This window comes from Tachyglossus aculeatus, chromosome 21 (assembly GCF_015852505.1).
Source record: "Tachyglossus aculeatus isolate mTacAcu1 chromosome 21, mTacAcu1.pri, whole genome shotgun sequence".
NCBI lineage: Eukaryota > Metazoa > Chordata > Mammalia > Monotremata > Tachyglossidae > Tachyglossus > Tachyglossus aculeatus.
The window spans coordinates 22,090,342-22,110,550 of NC_052086.1; the positions used below are offsets into that span (position 1 = coordinate 22,090,342).

The following is a 20,209-nucleotide window of genomic DNA, read 5'->3' on the forward strand; positions in this document are numbered from 1 at the left end:
TACCTAACAGTGGGCTCACAGTCTAAAAGGGGGATGCAATTGAATGAATGAATTAATTGGCGGTGCTATTTGAACCCAAGACCTCTGACTCCTCTTTCCATTGAGCCACATTGCTTCTCTAGCTAAATGGGCTACTTAATTTCAGCTGCCCGACTGCTAGTGAAGTGAGAAAGCAACACTGCAGTCACACTCTGGGCTGCAGAATCAAGCCAGGCAGGGTGCTGCTGAGAGGCCCCTAGGCCTCACTTGGTGGGGTGTGAGGGGGCACTTCCAGGAGAGCCCTCATCAAAGATTTCCCCACTCTCACAAGCTCCGGGCCAGCCTTTCCGTTCAAAAAGGAAAGTGGAGATTGCAGGTGCACACTGCTGATTAGAGGTTCCTTATCACCTGGTACACCTGTCCCGCCTGAAAGATCCTGAACCCTCACTTTCTCCAGTGCTAGCCAAGTTGGAGCGGCCTGTCTGCTACTGAAGGCAGTGGGAGAAGACTGGAGGTGCCCCCATCTCATATGTTCCAGGAGGTTAGAGAGGGAACCCCAAAACTCCCCACATGAATTGACTAAGGGGAGCTCTAATCTGGCCTGCCTGCGGGCTGAGCTGGGAGCAGAGGAGAGTGGGGCTGAGGGCAGCCCAGGGACACCATTTCCCGCCTCCAGTCACCAGGGAAACAGCCCAGGCCTCTCCAGAGACAAAAAAGAACTGCTATAGGAGGTGGCCAGGGCCATTCCCAGCATTTCCCGGGCCCATCTCTGCTTGCATTTCGTCAGATGCCCTCTACCTTGTCAGCCTCTCCTGCGCCAACACTCATATCTTCAGAGCTCCTCTTTCCATCACTCTAAATTCCACCATTTAAACGAGGAGACTTGGTTACGGATCCTGTCCGGGGACAGCGGAGACTCTGTTCTCTGGATTCTGGCTGAGCAAGCAGTCCGATCACATTCTCCGCTCTGGCACCGGGGGCCACCGGTCCACTGCAGTGGAGGTGCGGCCAAGGCCGGCAGTACGTCTTCCGGATCCCAAGGCGACTTTGAGGGCTCTAGGCCCCCGAAACCCAGCCTAGCCCAACTTCCGCCTCCATCCTTTGAAATCAGCTCTTGATACCCTGCCCCTCAACCCTGCCCACATCTCAGTAGGAGCTTTGAGGATAAGCCGCATAGCCTAGTGAAAAGAGCACGGGTTTGGGAGTCGGAGGACCCGGGTTTTAATCCCGGCTCTGCTACTTGTCTGTTGTGTGAACTTAGGGAAATCACTTAACTTCTCTGTGCCTCAGTTACCTTTTCTATAAAACGGGGATCAAGACTATGAGCCCCACATGGTACATGGGCTATGTCCAACCTGATTATCTTGTGTTGTCCCTGGGCAACCCCAGTACTTCGTACAGTGTCTGGCACATGGTAAGCGCTTACCAAATGCCATTTAGACTGTGAGCCCACTGTTGGGTAGGGAATGCCTCTATATGTTGCCAACTTGTACTTCCCAAGCGCTTAGTACAGTGCTCTGCACACAGTAAGCGCTCAATAAATACGATTGATTGATTGATTTAAAAAAAAAGACACAGAGAGAGAGAAAAAGACAGTGAGCTTTGAAAGCCACCCCTCCTCTTGACTTCACCACAGCAAACTGCAGCTCCATTGGCCAAATCTGCCACCTCGTCTCCCGCCCCCACTTCTCTCCCTGCCTTAGTGGGAGGCATCATCTGCCCAGAGAGAAGAAAAGGGCAGTGATTTTCCTGTTCTCATACTTCTCCCTGGCTGTGGCTTAGAGTTCTCTCCCCGCTTTGGGCTCATCACCCCCCTTTTCTTGTTTTTCCCTACACAAAGCATCCTCCCTCAAGCCCATTTTGCCTTGACACAAATAGCCCATCCTCCAGCTATTCTCCCTTCTCTTCTTACTGGCCCTTCCTCCTTCCCGACTCTGATCTGTCTCCCCTCTACTCTGATTCTCGCATGATTGCCCTAAGGAACCTGCGGAAACCGTGGGCCAGCCCAGACAGACAAACGGTCACAGTAGGGTGGGGATCGAGCTCGTTATAACCATTTCTGCTTCCTGCTCTGGGTCCTTCCGCCCGGCTCTACCCAGAGGCCGCTGCTACTCACCTGGCAGGTGGGAGACAACCACCACGTAGCTGGAGAGTTTGACGTCACAGGCTGCTCCGCACTCCAGCGGGATTGGGGATCGTTGGAAGTGGTACAGCATGTCCACGATGGAAGGGAAGTGCAGGTGCTGTACTCGGCACTGACCCCGCTCCGTCAAGGACAGACGCAGGTGCTGCCAGAGAAAGATGGGCGTCTCAGGGGTGGGTGCTGCTTCCTGAACTCACCCCCTCAAGTGGCCTAGTAAGTCTCTCCCTGCCTCAGGAAGAGGCTCTGAATAATAATAATAACAACAATAATAATGGTATTTTGTTTGGGGCTTACTATCTGTCAAGCACGTTACAAGCACTGGGGTAGATACAAGTTAATCAGGTTAGACAGTCCCACATGGGGCTAAATCTAAGTAGATGGGAGAACAGGTACTGAATCTCCATGTTACAGGTAAGGAAACTGAGGCAAAGGGAAGTTCAGTGACTTGCCCAAAGTCACAGCCTGGAAGAGGTGGAGCTGGGATTAGAACCCATGTCCTCTGACTACCAAGCTGGTGTTCTTTCCACTAGGCTTTGCTGCTTCTCGTAGAGATAAGCTAGTGACCACCCCCTATACCAGGGATGAGAAAAGAGGAAAGCCCGGAAGCCCTGACCATGCATTACAAGATTATTGTGCTCCCTAGGGAGCAGAAAGCATCCTACGCTTGCTTTCCCGAGCAGAAGGTTGGGCAGCATTGCCTCATACAACTTGGCTTTTTCCCCGCCTCCCGCTCGCCTCTGCTCAGAAGTTGAATTCCTCTTCCTGTACCTTGGCTTTGCCTTGGAAGTTGAAGGTAAGGACGTACTCCCCACGTCGTGTCTCGCTCTGCCGCACTAGGAACACCCCGTGACCCGCGGGGCCCTGTAACTGCACCAGCTGGGCAGCCTTCACCCGAGAGATGGGGCCGTGGAACCAGGGGTAGCAGGACAGGAAGTGGTCAGTTTTCTGGCAAGTTGGATCGGGCAGCCCACAGAGTGAAGCACCTGTCAGGGGAGGAGGAGACGATGGGGTCAGGTCCCGGTGGTCTGGGGAATGGGGCTGGGAATTCCAGTCTGAACCCTCTCCCCACCAAGGCCAGGTTGACTCCCTGCCCCACCGAGACTCCAGGAATCCCGGCAGTGGAGCAGGTCCTTGGTGCTCAATTCCCTTGAAGTGCTGGCAGTGGGAAAAGGGGTTATGCCTACGCTGTGGAGATGGTTGGGGAGTACCTTCCCGGCTTGGTCCTGAGCCCCAAGGCTGTGTCTACTGCCTGACTGTCTTTAGGAAACTTGGGTAGGGTCCAGCTCAGGTCTTCTTCCCTGCTCAGTGGGCTCCCAAGGACTCCCAAGGAAAGGGAAAAGGAGCCCTCTGCCCCGCGTGTGATTGGCTACAAGAGGGCATGGAGACTCAGTGCCAGCCCTGGGTTCCCAACTGGGAAGTCGGTGCCCTGAGTCAACCACCAATGGCTCGTTCCCTGATCCAAAAGGTCGTCACCTTGGCTAAGGGAATCCATGCTCCCATTGGGCGAGTCGGATGCACCAGGCTCTGCATGCGTCAGGTTGGATGGATTCTCTTCAGCTCCTTCTAACCGGCTGGAGAAATAAAGAGAGAAGAGAGAGGAAGAAGGAAGAAGAACAAAGAAGAAGGAGAAAGAGAGAGAGAGAGAGAGAGATGAGGGAGCTGGGTAAGGGACTTTCCCTTTGCACAGAGATGTCCTGTCTACCTTCCAAGGTAGTGAGTCACTGAGTCCAATCAGACCTAAGCCAGGGCAGGGAGCTGACTTTCAGCTACTTATTTCCCTGTTAGACCAAGTGGGGCTCTGTGTCCCCCTCTGGGAAACCAGCAATTCCACTGGGAAAGGAGGGAGTTCTGCACAAAGAACTTCCACCTGCAGCTGAAGCCTGGTCTGGACTAAGATTCCTCTTTCCAACAGGGTGTTCCCTCCCAGCCATGCCCCAGGCCAGAAACAAAGCCTTTGGAGAAAGAGAGAGAGAGACCTCCCCTCATCAGGACAGCCCCAGCTAGAAAGCACATCCAGGCTTACAATCTGTTCAGGCATTCTCTGATCTCTGATGTCCACGAATTCAACTGTTGCTCATCTCCAGTCTCAAATATGATGTCGGTGGAATTATTAACCTGGATGGAGAGATGCACAAAAGAGAAGGAAGTAGTCCCAGGCAAGCCGGGAATCCACAGACTCACGGCAAAAGGAGCAGACAAGCCTTTCGTCCTGACCTCACCCCCTCCACCTTTCTGGCAGGGCCCGGCTGGCCGAGCTCTCACCTCCATTTCTCCTAACAACTCCTTGCACGTGGCAGGACTCCTGCCTGGGGACCTGCCTTATCCTGATCAGTGAGGCCAGGGGAGGTAAGCCATGGGGAGAGGGGGAACCGTTAAGTGACGGGGTGAAGGGGAGGTTGGAAAAGAGACCTGAGGTCAGGGGAGGACAAGAGAAGTCGGGGAGGAAGTCAGGGCATTACCTTAAGCACGAAGGTGTTGAAGTTGTCGGGCATTTCCAGGCGGGTGCATCTCCGGATCTCCTGGATGGCCGAGCAGAGGGCATGCAGCTTGGGCTTTGAAGCCTGTGGGGATGTAGACCAAGATGGTAAGTGTTCCACAATCGAGGTCCTGAAGTTGGATCCTGCATTTCAGCACCTGCACCCGCCGCGGGCAACTGCCACCAGAGAGCCTTGGGGCTGCAAACTGGCCTGGGTGATGCAATCAATCAATCAATCAATCGTATTTATTGAGCGCTTGCTGTGTGCAGAGCACTGTACTAAGCGCTTGGGAAGTACAAGTTGGCAACATATAGAGACAGTCCCTACCCAACAGTGGGCTCACAGTCTAAACGGGGCCCTGCTCCCCTTCCTCTGTTTCATTCTGGGGGTTGAGGCGCGGGGGGCAGGTTTCTTCTTGTGCTCATCCCAAAACCAATTTTGAACCTGAAGCGTTTTGCCCTTGAAGCTGGGTTAGACACAGGCCCCTGCCCCCCAGAAGCCACCATGCCAGAACACTGAACTCCAGCATTGACTCATTAACGGCCAGACAGGAATACCAACACCGCCCTGGCATTTGGTGGTATCCAGAAGGGGCCACTCAAGTGTGCAGTGAGGCAACTGGAGAGGAGGAAACGAAAGACTCGCCCAGCCAACAAAAGCATAAGGTCAACAAATCTGACAATGAATGCCGCAAGAGAGAGAGGCCGAGCCAGGGCAGGGCCCATATGTCTAAAAAGATGGTCACCATAGAGTGATGAGGTGCCCACAGAGAAGGATCAGCTCAGAGGGCCGGTCGACCCCATGCACCACGCATGACAGGGAGGCTGAAATCACAAGAGCAATGGGAGCAGGATCCAGACAGAGAGACCAGGAAGCTTCCAAGTATCAAATGTAGAGGTGAAAACTACACACGAAGCAAAATGGAGATGAGCTCCCAGGCGGGACAGCAGGCTGACCTCAATTCCTAACAGAATGGGCTCCACAAAGTGAGAAAATACAGGACCAAAAACTCTCCGGTCAAAGATGGAAATGCAGCAATGGGATAGGCTAGAATGGCATGTGCTGGCTTAAGTTTTTGGAGGATGAAGAACAAACTGGATGAAAGAATTGGAAAGAGGAGTGTCTGGTGCCAGGGGGATTGTCTGGTGGGGACCAAAGAAGCCTGGAATTTGCTCCTCTTCTACCCCTCTCCCGAGAAATTGGGTGTTCCTGGGCCCTACGTTCTCCCATCTCTGCACTGAGGGGTTCAGCAGAAGTGGGGTCAAACACACCTCTTAAGTGAGTCGAGCAAACTTGGCTGGATCCCAGGCTTGCTTCCCTAAAAAGTAATTAGGTTTAAGGAGGCAAGTCAAGTACTCACACACCCCTCGAGTAGGTCAAGCAAGGTTGCCTGGACCCCGGGTTAAGGGGCAGGGCAGCAGACCATCATTATGACAAAAAATTATGGTATTTGTTAAGCACTTATTTTGTCCCAGGCTGTGTACTAAGCACTGGGGTGAATACAAGCAAATTGGGTTGGACACAGACCCTGTCCCACAGAGAGCACAGAGTCTCAATTCCCTTTTTACAGATGAGGTAACAGGCACAGAGAAGTAAAGCGACTTGCCCCTTCTAGACTGTGAGCCCACTGTTGGGTAGGGACTGTCTCTGTATGTTGCCAACTTGTACTTCCCAAGCGCTTAGTACAGTGCTCTGCACACAGTAAGCGCTCAATAAATACGATTGATTGATTGATTGATTGCCTGAGGTCACACAGCAGGCAAGTGGTGGAGTCGGGATTAAAGTCCATGACCTTCTGATGCTACCACTCCCAGAGAGGTGTAGCGTAGAGAACACAGAGACCACAGCTTGCTCCAAGTCAGACACCTTTAATCCCACTCCCAACTGGGAGGGCTCGGCACATAACCGTCAGTCCTGGCACGGAGTGCTCCATGGATGGACAGAGTGCGGGCCACTTACATGGGCAGGGGTTTAACACAGCCTCTCCTTTGCAACAGCCCACCCCTGGCTGATACGGTCAGCTCCTCTTGGCTCTCCCGAAGATGCTCCCATAGGAACTAACCCTCATTAGTCCCCTTGCTGTCCGTCAGCTTCCGTGGCTTCTCAGGTTGAGCACGATGTTGCTATCCCTTATTTCCCTCTGGTCCCCATTCATCACTCTTAGTCCCTCCTCCAACGATCTGTTGTGCTGCACCTGGTGGCCCGACCCTCTTAGAGCCATATGGCCTGAGGGAGGCACCCCCCAAAAACGAAGGCATTAGGAAAACACGGGGCACTAGCTGTGATAGGGTGGATGTTGGAGGTGTCCTGTGGTGGCAGCAGCTGTGACACCATTGGTTTTGGGGTGTACATGTGGCAAGCGCCGCAGGCGAGAGGGGCCGGGGGAGGAGAGAGATGGCATCAGCAGGTCGGAGCCCCCCCCTCCACGTTGTGGGGCCACCTTGGACTGTGGGGGCAACAAGGTGGCTAGAATCTCTTAGCCCAGACGGTGGTTTGGAGCCAGGGACAGGGAGGAACAGTGAGGAAAACTGTTAGAAGCAGCCGGGAATGCCCTGAGGCAGAAAAGACTCTATGCACAGCAGTAATGATAATAACAACAATAATGATAATGGTACTTGTTAAGTGCTTACTATGTGCCAAGCACTGTTCTAAGCACTGGGGTAGATACAAGTCACTCAGTCCATGCAGGGCTCACCTTTCTGCGCTAGAGCCCAAGTCGTAGGAGGGCAAGGGGAACAAAATTAAAAATACCCCCCAGCTCTGGCCTCCCCTTTTCAGCCTCCTGCTCTTCCCGGCCATCATCGCTGTGACCTAGGGGAAGGGCTGAGGTGCTACGTTCAGAAACCATCTGCAAAACTGTTCAACCTCCCGGGCTTCCCTGACCCTCTCTCTTCACTTTGCTTGGGCAGGAAAGTAGCCGTGCCCAAACCTCGTGCTGCCTTTGAGTCAACCACTCCTCAGGCCTACCCGCCGTCCCCAACTCTGGGGTTGCAGCTGAAGCCCTCCCCACCCCAGGCTCCAGACCTGCAGGGATGGCCAGCTTGCCTACTCCTGGTCCCTCACACGCCCCACCATCCCTCCTGGCTCTCGTGTTCCAGCGGCCCCAGCTTGTCTTACACATGTTCCAGTGAACAGCTGGGGAGAGGGGACGGGGAGGGGAACCTTCTGGTCCCAACCTGCACTGAATTATGGAGCACATGAACCGGTCCCCACCTCCTGAGCTTCTGGCTTCCTCAGGGATTACCTGGCTCCCCTTCCTCCCTCTTGGTATGCAGGACTTATGTACATAGCTGTAATTTATTTATATTAATATCTGTCTCCCTCTAGATTGTGGCTTCATTGTAGGCAGAAAATATATCTGTTTGTTATATTGTACTCTTCCAAGCGCTTAGTACAGTAAATGGTTGATAAATACAATTGAATGAATGAATGAATTGGCAGTCGGGCCCTGACCCTACTCTCAGATCTGACATGTGCAAGCAATTGCTTTTAGCGGCTGGAGCGATGGGAACAGGAGAGGGGAGCGGGCTGACTGGGCACCGAGCCTGTTGGCTCCTCTCCCGGTCCCAGGTGGTGGCAGTTCCTGGGTGTTTGACACTCCCCAACCCCCTGCCCAAGAACAGAGCCCAAGCAGGCAGGGGGTTGTGGGGGAGAGGGGACACTGAGGAGAGAGAAGCAGCGTGGCTCAGTGGAAAGAGCCTGGGCTTTGGAGTCATGGGTCATGGGTTCAAATCCCAGCTCCGCCAATTGTCAGCTGTGTGACTTTGGGCAAGTCACTTAATTTCTCTTTGCCTCAGTTACCTCATCTGTAAAATGGGGATTAAGACTGTGAGCCCCCCTTGGGACAACCTGATCACCTTGTAACCTCCCCAGTGCTTAGAACAGTGCTTTGCACATAGTAAGCGCTTAATGCCATTATTATTATTATTATTATTATTATTATTAGAGATCCAGAGTGGGAGGGGTTAGGGTGGTTGAGGCCACAGCTCCCTATTCCTGCCCACCTTTTGGGGAAGGGGACCAAGTGACTAGCCCCAGTCTATCCCAGACTGCTGAGCTCCTGGGTGCTCCCCCCAGCCCCTCCCCTCCAGAAATGGAGAAATCCTGGGGTCCCTCAACCCTGGGCACCCCTGCCAGCAACAAAACTGCCAAGTTGGAGGGTAGGGGCCTGAGGCCCCAGAGAGATTCAGAACCTAGAAGGGGAGCCAGGGATGCTGGATCTCATGAGAGTTCCTACCCCCATCCTGACCCCTGGGGAGAGAGTTGTAGTTGGACAATCTGGGCAGAGGGAGAACCCCAATCCATTCCAGTCAGGTAGCTAGAGAAAGCAGGCAGGGAACATTGGTGGGGAACGTTCCCCACCCCCTCCCCTATTTCCCTCCCTGACTCCTGGGTCAGCGGCTGGCCCCTTCCAGCCCAGCACTAACTCAAGTCACAAGTGCCCCAGACCAGCCCATCTCACCAACAGCCCACTCACTGTTCTCTGACAGATGTTTCAGCTTTGGGATATTTGGGATACTTTTCCTCCCTTTAAAATCCATTTTTCCTACTCCCCTAACTTGGGGAAACCACCTAAAAATGGACTTCCACAGTGAGTGAGTGAGTGAGTGAGTGAGTGAGAGTGAGAGAGAGAGAGAGAGAGAGAGTGTGTGTGTGTGTGTGTGTGTGTGTGTGTGTGTGTGTGTGTGTCCACACTAGAGGCAATGGGAAGGGGAGGAAGGAGACAGAGCAACTTCCTGGACTGGGGAGAGGAGTGGTTAGCACACAGTGGGTGGTCAGCTCAGCCAGGACACACCATGGGGCCTTCCTGCTCTTTCCACATTCTTGGGGACCCCCAGGAGTGGGCAGGCTTTGTCCGAGAGGACAGGGTTGCAGGCTTGGGCCATATCTCAGCATCCGTGGGCTCTGACTGAATCAACTCCCTATGGACAGAACCCCTTCCCTGTTATAGCCCTAGGAGTGTGGAAGCTCCTTAAGTCCTCAGCCTGGGGCAGCTCTTCCAGGCCAATCAAGGAGGTGGGGAGCTAGCTACCCTAAAGGTGGTGCAGGCGGAGAAGAGAAGGACAGCTCCCAAAGTGCCTGCTCCAGACCAGAAGAAGGAGCTTGGGATCCTACTATTCATTCATTCAATCATATTTACTGGGCGCTTACTGTGTGCAGAACACTGTACTAAAGCGCTTGGAAAGTACAATTCAGCAACAGATAGAGACAATCCTTACTATTCTCCTCGGACTTTCCTCTTGGGGTTGAGGTGATTTAGAGAGGTAAGACGACAGACTCCATCCACTCAGGTCATCCCCATACTAGTGGAGGAATGGGATTGGGGGAGTTGGAACACAGGAAGAAATCAGGCTTGGTAGAGGCAGAGTAGCCTAACCACATGTATCCCTCTTTCCCTAACACCATGCCCCGCCCCCAGCTCAATCAATCAATCAATCGTATTTATTGAGCGCTTCCTGTGTGCAGAGCACTGTACTAAGAGCTTGGGAAGTACAAGTTGGCAACATATAGAGACAGTCCCTACCCAACAGTGGGCTCACAGTCTAAAAGGGGGAGACAGACAACAAAACCTAACATACTAACAAAATAAAATAAATAGAATAGATATGTACAAAGTCCAGGATTCACCTCTCCCCTCTCCCAATGAGAAACCAGAACTGTCGGGAAAAGCCAGGTCCACAGCTGGGGAAATCAAACCCAATTCTCCCAAGAGAAGCAGCGTGGCTCAGTGGAAAGAGCCTGGGCTTTGGAGTCAGAGGTCATGGGTTCAAACCCCAGCTCCACCAATTGTCAGCTGTGTGACTTTGGGCAAGTCACTTAACTTCTCTGGGCCTCAGTTCCCTCACCTGTCAAATGGGGATTAAGACTGTGAGCCCCCCGTGGGACAACCTGATCACCTTGTAACCTCCCCAGCGCTTAGAACAGTGTTTTGCACATAGTAAGTGCTTAATAAATACCATTATTATTAATTCTCTCCTCTCAACTCACCTCTTTACTAGATCTGAGCCCCCCAGCCAAGAGGCTGACGACCCCTTGAGTGAAGAAAGCAGGTTCTGGGGCCCCGAGTTTAGGAACCTCAAACTCGGGACCCCAGAACCTGCTTCTTTGCCCTGCCTGAGAGCATCGCTCTGACCTCAACTGGCTCCCAACCCAGGGGTGATTCTCTCTTTTCACATGACCAAGCGCTTAGTCCAGTGCTCTGCACACAGTAAGCGTTCAATAAATACGATCGATTGATTGATTTAGACTGTGAGCCCACTGTTGGGTAGGGACTGTCTCTATATGTTGCCAATTTGTACTTCCCAAGCGCTTAGTGCAGTGCTCTGCACACAGTAAGCGCTCAATAAATACGATTGATGATGATGATGATGATGATGAGCCACGCTGCTTCTCTAAGAAGTGGAAGCTGGAAGGAGAGAGAAAAGACAGAGAAAGGGGAAGAGGAAATACGGGAGAGCAGAGGGGAAGGGATAGAGGGGAGAGGGGCAGAGGCCCACCATGGTGGGCCACTCACCCCTGTGGGAATCAATCGTATTTGTTGAGCACTTACTGTGTGCAGAGCACTGTACTAAGCGCTTAGGGAAGGGTTGTGGGGGGGGGGGGTGGAGGGGCAGTGGGGGAAGGAGAGCCACGTAGACCAGGGGATTCTGGACTGACAGAGAGGGAAACTGAAAACCCACTTTCCCTGGCAGCATCAGAAACTCCTTCCTTTCCTCTCAGCCGGGAAACGCTTTCTCCTGCTATGAGACCTTGGGCAAAGCCTGATGTGGGCAGGCATTGTCTCTCTTTCTTGCTGAATTGTACTTTCCAAGCGCTTAGTACAGTGCATGCTGCTGCCTGGATTATCTTTGTCCAGAAACGCTCTGGGCATATTACTCCCCTCCTCAAAAATCTCCAGTGGCTACCAATCAATCTGCGCATCAGGCAGAAACTCCTCACCCTGGGGTTCAAGGCTGTCCATCACCTCGCCCCCTCCTACCTCACCTCCCTTCTCTCCTTCTACTGCCCAGCCCGCACCCTCCGCTCCTCCACCGCTAAGCTCCTCACCATACCTCGTTCTCGCCTGTCCCGCCATCGACCCCCGGCCCACGTCATCCCCCGGGCCTGGAATGCCCTCCCTCTGCCCATCCGCCAAGCTAGCTCTCTTCCTCCCTTCAAGGCCCTGTTGAGAGCTCGCCTCCTCCAGGAGGCCTTCCCAGACTGAGCCCCTTCCTTCCTCTCCCCCTCGTCCCCCTCTCCATCCCCCCCATCTTACCTCCTTCCCTTCCCCACAGCACCTGTATATATGTATATATGTTTGTACATATTTATTACTCTATTTTACTTGTACATATCTATTCTATTTCTTTTATTTTGTTAGTATGTTTGGTTTTGTTCTCTGTCTCCCCCTTTTAGACTGAGCCCACTGTTGGGTAGGGAGGTCACCAATGACCTCCTGCTTGCCAAATCCAACGGCTCATACTCTGTCCTAATCCTCCTCGACCTCTCAGCTGCCTTTGACACTGTGGACCACCCCCTTCTCCTCAACACGTTATCTGACCTTGGCTTCACAGACTCCGTCCTCTCCTGGTTCTCCTCTTATCTCTCCGGTCGTTCTTTCTCAGTCTCTTTTGCAGGCTCCTCCTCCCCCTCCCATCCTCTTACTGTGGGGGTTCCCCAAGGTTCAGTGCTTGGTCCCCTTCTGTTCTCAATCTACACTCACTCCCTTGGTGACCTCATTCGCTCCCACGGCTTCAACTATCATCTCTACGCTGATGACACCCAGATCTACATCTCTGCCCCTGCTCTCTCCCCCTCCCTCCAGGCTCGCATCTCCTCCTGCCTTCAGGACATCTCCATCTGGATGTCCGCCCGCCACCTAAAGCTCAACATGTCGAAGACTGAGCTCCTTGTCTTCCCTCCCAAACCTTGTCCTCTCCCTGACTTTCCCATCTCTGTTGACGGCACTACCATCCTTCCCGTCTCACAAACCCGCAACCTTGGTGTCATCCTCGACTCCGCTCTCTCATTCACCCCTCACATCCAAGCCGTCACCAAAACCTGCCGGTCTCAGCTCCGCAACATTGCCAAGATCCGCCCTTTCCTCTCCATCCAAACCGCTACCCTGCTAATTCAAGCTCTCATCCTATCCCGTCTGGACTACTGCACTAGCCTTCTCTCTGATCTCCCATCCTCGTGTCTCTCCCCACTTCAATCCATACTTCATGCTGCTGCCCGGATTATCTTTGTCCAGAAACGCTCTGGACATATTACTCCCCTCCTCAAAAACCTCCAATGGCTACCGATCAATCTGCGCATCAAGCAGAAACTCCTCACCCTGGGCTTCAAGGCTCTCCATCACCTCGCCCCCTCCTACCTCACCTCCCTTCTCTCCTTCTACTGCCCAGCCCTCACCCTCCGCTCCTCCACCACTAATCTCCTCACTGTACCTCGCTCTCGCCTGTCCCGCCATCGACCCCCGGCCCACGTCATCCCCCGGGCCTGGAATGCCCTCCCTCTGCCCATCCGCCAAGCTAGCTCTCTTCCTCCCTTCAAGGCCCTGCTGAGAGCTCACCTCCTCCAGGAGGCCTTCCCAGACTGAGCCCCTTCTTTCCTCTCCCCCTCGTCCCCCTCTCCATCCTCCCGTCTTACCTCCTTCCCTTCCCCACAGCACCTGTATATATGTATATATGGTTGTACATATTTATTACTCTATTTATCTATTTATTTATTTGTTTTACTTGTACATTTCTATCCTACTTATTTTATTTTGTTGGTATGTTTGGTTCTGTTCTCTGTCTCCCCCTTTTAGACTGTGAGCCCACTGTTGGGTAGGGACTGTCTCTATGTGATGCCAATTTGTACTTCCCAAGCGCTTAGTACAGTGCTCTGCACATAGTAAGCGCTCAATAAATACGATTGATTGATTGATTGATTGACTGTCTCTATATGTTGCCAACTTGTACTTCCCAAGCGCTTAGTACAGTGCTCTGCACATAGTAAGCGCTCAATAAATACGATTGATGATGATGATGCTCTCCACAGAGTAAGCGCTCAATAAATACAACTGAATGAATGAATGAATTGATTGATTGATTGATTGATTGATGACCACCGCCTGTTGACCCGAGGCCCTGCCACGGCTGGAGTGCCTAGAACCAGCCAGCAGGGGGCGTCCTGGCTCAGGGCACCCAGGCTCGCAATGGGCCACAGATTTGGGAAGGCGAAGTAAGGACGAGATTGCAGGGAGAGGGAAGGGGAAAGGCGGGGAGGGGACAGGACAGGGAACCACAAGTTAGAAAATGCCAGAGGGACAAAACTGCTGGCGTCAGATCTGCAAGGAGAGGAAACCCGAGAGATGAAACACCCTAGCAGGAGACAGCATTAGGAACCGAAACCCCCTCTCCCCTTGACATCCATCTCCCTTGCTAAAACCGCCCTCGGTTCCCCAAACCATTTTTAAGAAAGGGAGCAAAGGGATGGAGGAATAATAAGAATAGCGGCAGTATTTGTTAAGCACTTATAATGTGCCAAGCACTGGATTAAGCACTTTAGAAGATCATCAGGGCGGACACGATCACCCTGTCCCACATGGGGCCAGTGTGACTGTGAGCCTGTTGTTGGGTGGGGACCGTCTCTATATGTTGCCGACTAGTATTTCCCAAGCGCTAAGTACAGTGCTCTGCACACAGTTAACACTCAATAAATACGATTGAATGAATGATGGGGACATGGCAGCTTGGGGCTCCCAGCAGATGCCCCATTCCCTGCTCCTGGTGGGACATTCCTCAGAAATGGGACCAATGAGATTTGTGAGTGACTTGCTGTTTCCTCATCTGGCTAGTCTTAATCCAGTCCAGTGAGGCTCTTCTTGGCATGGTGACCCAGAGGGCCTGGCACCCTGCTTGGTAGTCTCCATTCTGGGCAAATCCTTTTACTGCTTTATTCCACTGGGACTAAGCCAATCAATCATATTTCTTGAGAGCTTACTGTGTGCCCAGAACTGAACTAAGTGCATCGAAGACTATAATGTAATGGGGTTGAGAGTCACGTTTCCTGCCCACAACAAGTTTACAGTCCAGAGGCCATTCAACCTGGAGTCGGAACAGGTCAGGGGGCTGAAGAGGAATTGGGCTCCAGGTGAGGCAATTTCAACAAAAATGAAAATCCTCCCCAGGTCTGGCCTCCCCTTTTCATGCTCTTATAATAATGATGGTATTTGTTAAGCGCTTACTATATGCCAGGCACTGCTCTAAGCGCTGGGATAAATGCAAGGTATTCAGATTGTCCCACGTGGGGCTCACAGTCTTAATACCCATTTTAAAGATGAGGTAACTGAGGCACAGAGAAGTTAAGTGACTTGCCCAAAGTCACACAGGTGTCAAGTGGCAGAGCCACTTATAGGCCATCATCCCTCTGACCTAGGGGAAGGGTTGAGGTAATGTTCAGAATCAATCTGCAAAACTGTTGTACCTCCCTTCGGTCTCAATTTCCCCAGTTGCAAGTAACAGAGAACACCTGGGAAAAAATTTGCTTCCTTCCTGGCAAAGTTCTTCAATCTTGCATTAGCAAGAGCTCCCTTCAGGACCAGGCCAGTGCTAGAACAGGACAGGTGGGACTCAATGTCAAACTTGCCTCAATCAGTAGTATTTCCTGAGTGCTTACTGTGTGCAGAGCACTGTACTGAGAGTACAGCACCTGGGAGAGTACAGTACAGAGTTGACAGAGTTCCTGCCCACAACAAGTTGGCCTCCATTAGTACACAATAATGCCAATCTCCATTTGTGTGAGGAGCGGTGCTTGGCAGGGAACAAAACCAGTCTAGAGAGCCAACCTACTCACTAGGAGCTTGCAGTCTCAGGGGCACCACGACCCTGTGGTGCCCCTGGGCACTTTGGGCTTGTGCCATCCATTCCAAACTGGCTCAGTGGCCTCAAACCAATAGGCTTGTTCAACGTGCCAAAGTCCGGCAGTTTCCACCCCGAGAATAAAATAAAGCCAGAAAGCCAAATGACTACCGGCAGCATCCCAGTTTGTGGGCACCTCGTCGCCAGGGGCCCGGGCCTTTGACTATATATGGATTGCGGTTCTTGGAAAGCATTGTAAGGGGACTGAAATAAGCGGAAAAACGGATAAAGCCTCTTTTTACGTTATGCACTTCATGCCAGGCACTGTCCTAAGCACTATGTTCTATCCACTAGGCCATACTGCTGAGTTCCTGGAAGAAAGGTTTTCTGCATCCCCGACGCTGTTCCGAGAGATTCTCTTGACCCCTTGCAGCCCTTCAGCACAGGTCTACACTTGCTGATTGCCTGAGTCCCCAGATTATAGCCGGTCTAGTTGACCGGCTATTTCAGACCAAAGATAGACTACTTAATGATGGCATTTATTAAGCGCTTACTATGTGCAAAGCACTGTTCGAAGCGCTGGGTACTGTTCTAAGTGCTGGATAATAATGATGGCATTTGTTAAGCGCTTTCTATGTGCCAAACACTGTTCTAAGCGCTGGAGTAGATACAAGGTAATCAGTTGTTCCATGTGGGGCTCACAGTTTTAATCCCCATTTTCCAGATGAGGGAACTGAGGCTCAGAGAAGTGAAGTAACTTGCCCAAGGTCACACAGCAGACATGTGGCAGAGCCGGGATTCGAACCCATGACCTCTGACTCCAAAGCCCGGGCTCTTTCCACCGAGCCACGCTGCTACTTCCCAGACATCGCGGGATAACCGAGGTCGAAGTGTAACCTTGGACTTCGAATGACCTGGATGGTTCTCCTCTGTACAGTCAGTCCCGGAGTCAGGCTGGGTACCTCCCCATCCCTAAGAAGACAGGAGCGGGGAGGCCCATGCCTGCCTCCAGACTGTAGGCTCTTTGTGGGCAGGGAATGTGTCAGTTTATTGTTGTATTGTACTCTCCCAAGCGCTTAGTACAGTGCTCTGCACACAGTAAGCACTCAATAAATACGATTGAATGAATGAATGAATGCCGACCAGGCAGTGGCCAAGGGGGAGCAATTGGGCTTTGGTTCAAGGGGACATTCAAGGCCCCTTGGAAGCAGCGTGGCTCAGTGGAAAGAGCACAAGCTTTGGAGTCAGAAGTCATGGGTTCAAATCCTGACTCCACCACTTGTCAGCTGTGTGACTTTGGGCAAGTCACTTAACTTCTCTGGGCCTCAGTTACCTCATCTGTAAAATGGGGATTAAGACTGTGAGCCCCACATGGGGTAAACCTGATCACCCCGTAACCTCCCCAGCACTTAGAACAGTGCTTTGCACATCGTAAGCGCTTAATAAATGCCATTTTTTTTAAAAAAAGGCCAAAGGACCCAAACAGAAATGCAGGCAGGGAGGGAGGCCCTGCCTTCCTGCAGTGGGGACACTCAGATGGTGAACAGGGCCTGTCACTTCTAGCCTTGGGGGTTTCACCCTCCCGTGTTCTTGCCACTGAAAGGGCACAGTTGCTGCCAAATGACAAGGCCCACTTTAGTCACACCTTCAATTCAGCCCCTGCTCTTGGGGAACTTCATTCATTCAATGGCATTTATGCATTTACTGTGTGCAGAGCACTGTACTAAGCATTTGGATAGTACACTACAGCAATAAAGAGAGACAATCCTTGCCCACAGTGGACTCACAGTTTAGAGGTGGGAGGCAGATATCAATACAAGTAAACAAGGAACTTGTCATCTAAGGACACAAGCTGAGCCCCAGAAGCTCTTTTGCTGGCAGGTGATCTCGTGGAAAGATGTCTCGTAGAAAGACATCAGGAGATCTGGGTTTTAGTCCGGGCCCTGACATTGACCCAGCTGTTTGACCTTGGGCAGGTCCCAACCTTTCTGTGCCTTAATTTGCCCATTTATATAATGAAAATAGTTACACCGAGATCATTTTCCACCTAGACTTGTAGTCTCCTTGTGGGAAGGTTTCACATCTACCAATTCCACTCTAATGTACTTCCCCAAGCATTTAGTACAGTGCTCTGCACACAGTAAGCACTCAATACCACTGATTAATTGAAGAGCTTGCTATGGTTATCTTCAATATGCAACGGTTGGAAGACTCTATTATGGCCTAGTGGAAAGAGCCCAGTCCTGGGAGTTAGAGGACCTGGGTTCTAATCCTGGCTCTACCTCTTATCCGCAGTATGACCTTGGGCAAATCACTTCATTTCTCTGGGCCTCAGTTCCCTTATCTTCAAAATGGGGATTCAATACCTGTTCTCCCTCCTACTTAGATTGAGAGCCCTATGTGGGCCCTGATTATCTTTCATCTACTCCAGTGTTCAGTACAGTGCTTGGTAAGTAGTAAGCGCTTAACAAATACCACAATTATTACAATATCTAGCAGGGAGGCCCCTACCCCAGGAGGATCATGCAAAATAACTGGCTACTAGAATAACGGTGAAGTCAAGGAGTCTGCCCTCTGAGATGGCTACCTTCTCAACGAGCTTGGCTTCAAGTCACCTGATTATTACAGACATCTTTGATCCCCTGTCTTCAGCTCTTTCCCCATGTCAGAGGAGAGAAAGGGATCAAAAGGATACTAGGGTTTGTAAAGCTAAACCTGCCCACCTGATAGTAGTCCCACCACAAGGGAGGTAGGGAGAGGCTTTGGGGGAAAAGAGGGAAGCTTGGCTAATCAATCAATCAATCGTATTTATTGAGCGCTTACTATGTGCAGAGCACTGTACTAAGCGCTTGGGAAGTACAAATTGGCAACACATAGAGACAGTCCCTACCCAACGGTGGGCTCACAGTCTAAAAGGGGGAGACAGAGAACAGAACCAAACATACCAACAAAATAAAATAAATAGGATAGAAATGTACAAGTAAGATAAATAAATAAATAAATAAATAGAGTAATAAATATGTACAACCATATATACATATATACAGGTGCTGTGGGGAAGGGATGGAGGTAAGATGGGGGGATGGAGAGGGGGACGAGGGAGGTCTATGAACAGAGGGAGGTCTATGAGGAGAGGGATCAGCCCTGTTGGGAATCCAGCCCCAGGGAAACTAGCCCCAGGGCTCAGGTCCTGCTTGACTTCACAAGTCCCTGGATGGGGGCAGCTTCTAATGGGAAGCCCTTGTCTACCCAAAACCCTCCCTACATCATCAATCTCCCAGAGGACTGAGGCACTGGACACCCTCAGAAGAGGATAACTCCCCACTCACCTCCCAATCTGCTTTCCCCACCCACTCCTTGCTCAGCTCATCTCCCTTGCTCTTCCCCCACCTTCCACCCCCATCTCTTTATCGCCTGGGTTTCCTTCTGAGATTAGAACAGTTGTCCTGGGTCACAAGACCAGCAAAACTTGCTGAGAACAAAAACGGAAAACAGAAACGAAGACAGGGAGGGGGGAGAAACCCGGGTCATAAGGCTGGTGGCTAGAGATCAGATGGGATGGAAGACTAGAAATTAAAAATCACAACCCACCATCAGTTCTCAGGCATCACCGGCAGTTCGCGTGAGACCAAGGGGCCAGGGCTGGAATCTTTTATGAAATTGGCTACTAGTGATTAGGTCCTGCCCAGGGCCACCTTAACTCTTCATTAGCCTGGCTCCAAACCAGAGCAGTGTTTGGGGATCCTTTCTCCCCAAGACCCAAGTACTTAATACAGTGCTCTGCATACAGTAAGCATTCAATAAATACAATTGATTGATTGACTCACACCAGAACCTTCTTGAGAGCCATGCTTGCCCAACGGGCAAAGACCATCTTGGCCTTTTCCAGTACCACCCCCCAATCCTCTTCAATTTCAGCTGTCACTTTGGGTGCACCTCAGGGCAGCCCTGAGGCATGGACAGACTGCCAAGGAGGTGGGGAGAGCAAACTCCCAGGCAGTGGCTCTCAATCCACTCTCTTGTTCACCCCTCACATCCAATCCGCCACCAAAAACTGCCAGTTCCACCTCCGCAACATCGCCAAGATCTGCCCTTTCCTCTCCATCCAAACCGCTACCTTGCCGGTTCAATCTCTCACCCTATCCCGACTGGATTACTGCATCGGCCTCCCCTCTGATCTCCCATCCTCCTGTCTCTCCCCATTTCAGTCTATACTTCATGCTGCTGCCCGGATCATCTTTGTGCAGAAACGCTCTGGGCATGTTACTCCCCTCCTCAAAAATCTCCAGTGGCTACCAGTTAACCTATGCATCAAGCAAAAACTCCTCACTCTTGGCTTCAAACCTCTCCATCACCTCGCCCCCTCATACCTCACCTCCCTTCTCTCCTTCTACAGCCCAGCCCACACCCGACGCTCCTCTGCCGCTAACCTCCTCACTGTACCTCACTCTTGCCTGTCCCAGCGTCGACTCCCAGGCCACGTCCTCCCCCTGGCCTGGAATGCCCTCCCTCCGCACATCCGTCAAGCTAGCTCTCTTCCTCCCTTCAAAACCCTACTGAGAGCTCACCTCCTCCAGGAGGCCTTCCCACACTGAACCCCCTTTTTCCTCTCCTCCTCCCCATCCTCCCAGCCCTACCTCCTTCCCCTCCCCACAGCACCTGTATATATGTTTGTACAGATTTATTACTCTATTTTACTTGTACATATTTACTATTCTATTTATTGTGTTAATGATGTGCATCTAGCTTTATTTCTATTTATTCTGAGGACTTGAACCTGTCCA

At 51.8% G+C, this 20,209-nt stretch overlaps 1 protein-coding gene across 1 annotated transcript in view; it reads right to left on the reverse strand.

Annotated features, from left to right (window-relative positions):
• Positions 1–20,209, reverse strand: part of SH2B3 (SH2B adaptor protein 3) — a 99,586-nt gene that overhangs the window by 5,251 nt on the left and 74,126 nt on the right. The window contains exons 3-7 of the mRNA XM_038763564.1: positions 4,582–4,683; positions 4,146–4,237; positions 3,596–3,693; positions 2,891–3,105; positions 2,096–2,267 (exon numbers count right to left, since the gene is read on the reverse strand). Coding sequence (XP_038619492.1) covers positions 2,096–2,267; positions 2,891–3,105; positions 3,596–3,693; positions 4,146–4,237; positions 4,582–4,683 — 679 coding nt within the window. The remainder of the gene's footprint in view (positions 1–2,095; positions 2,268–2,890; positions 3,106–3,595; positions 3,694–4,145; positions 4,238–4,581; positions 4,684–20,209) is intronic.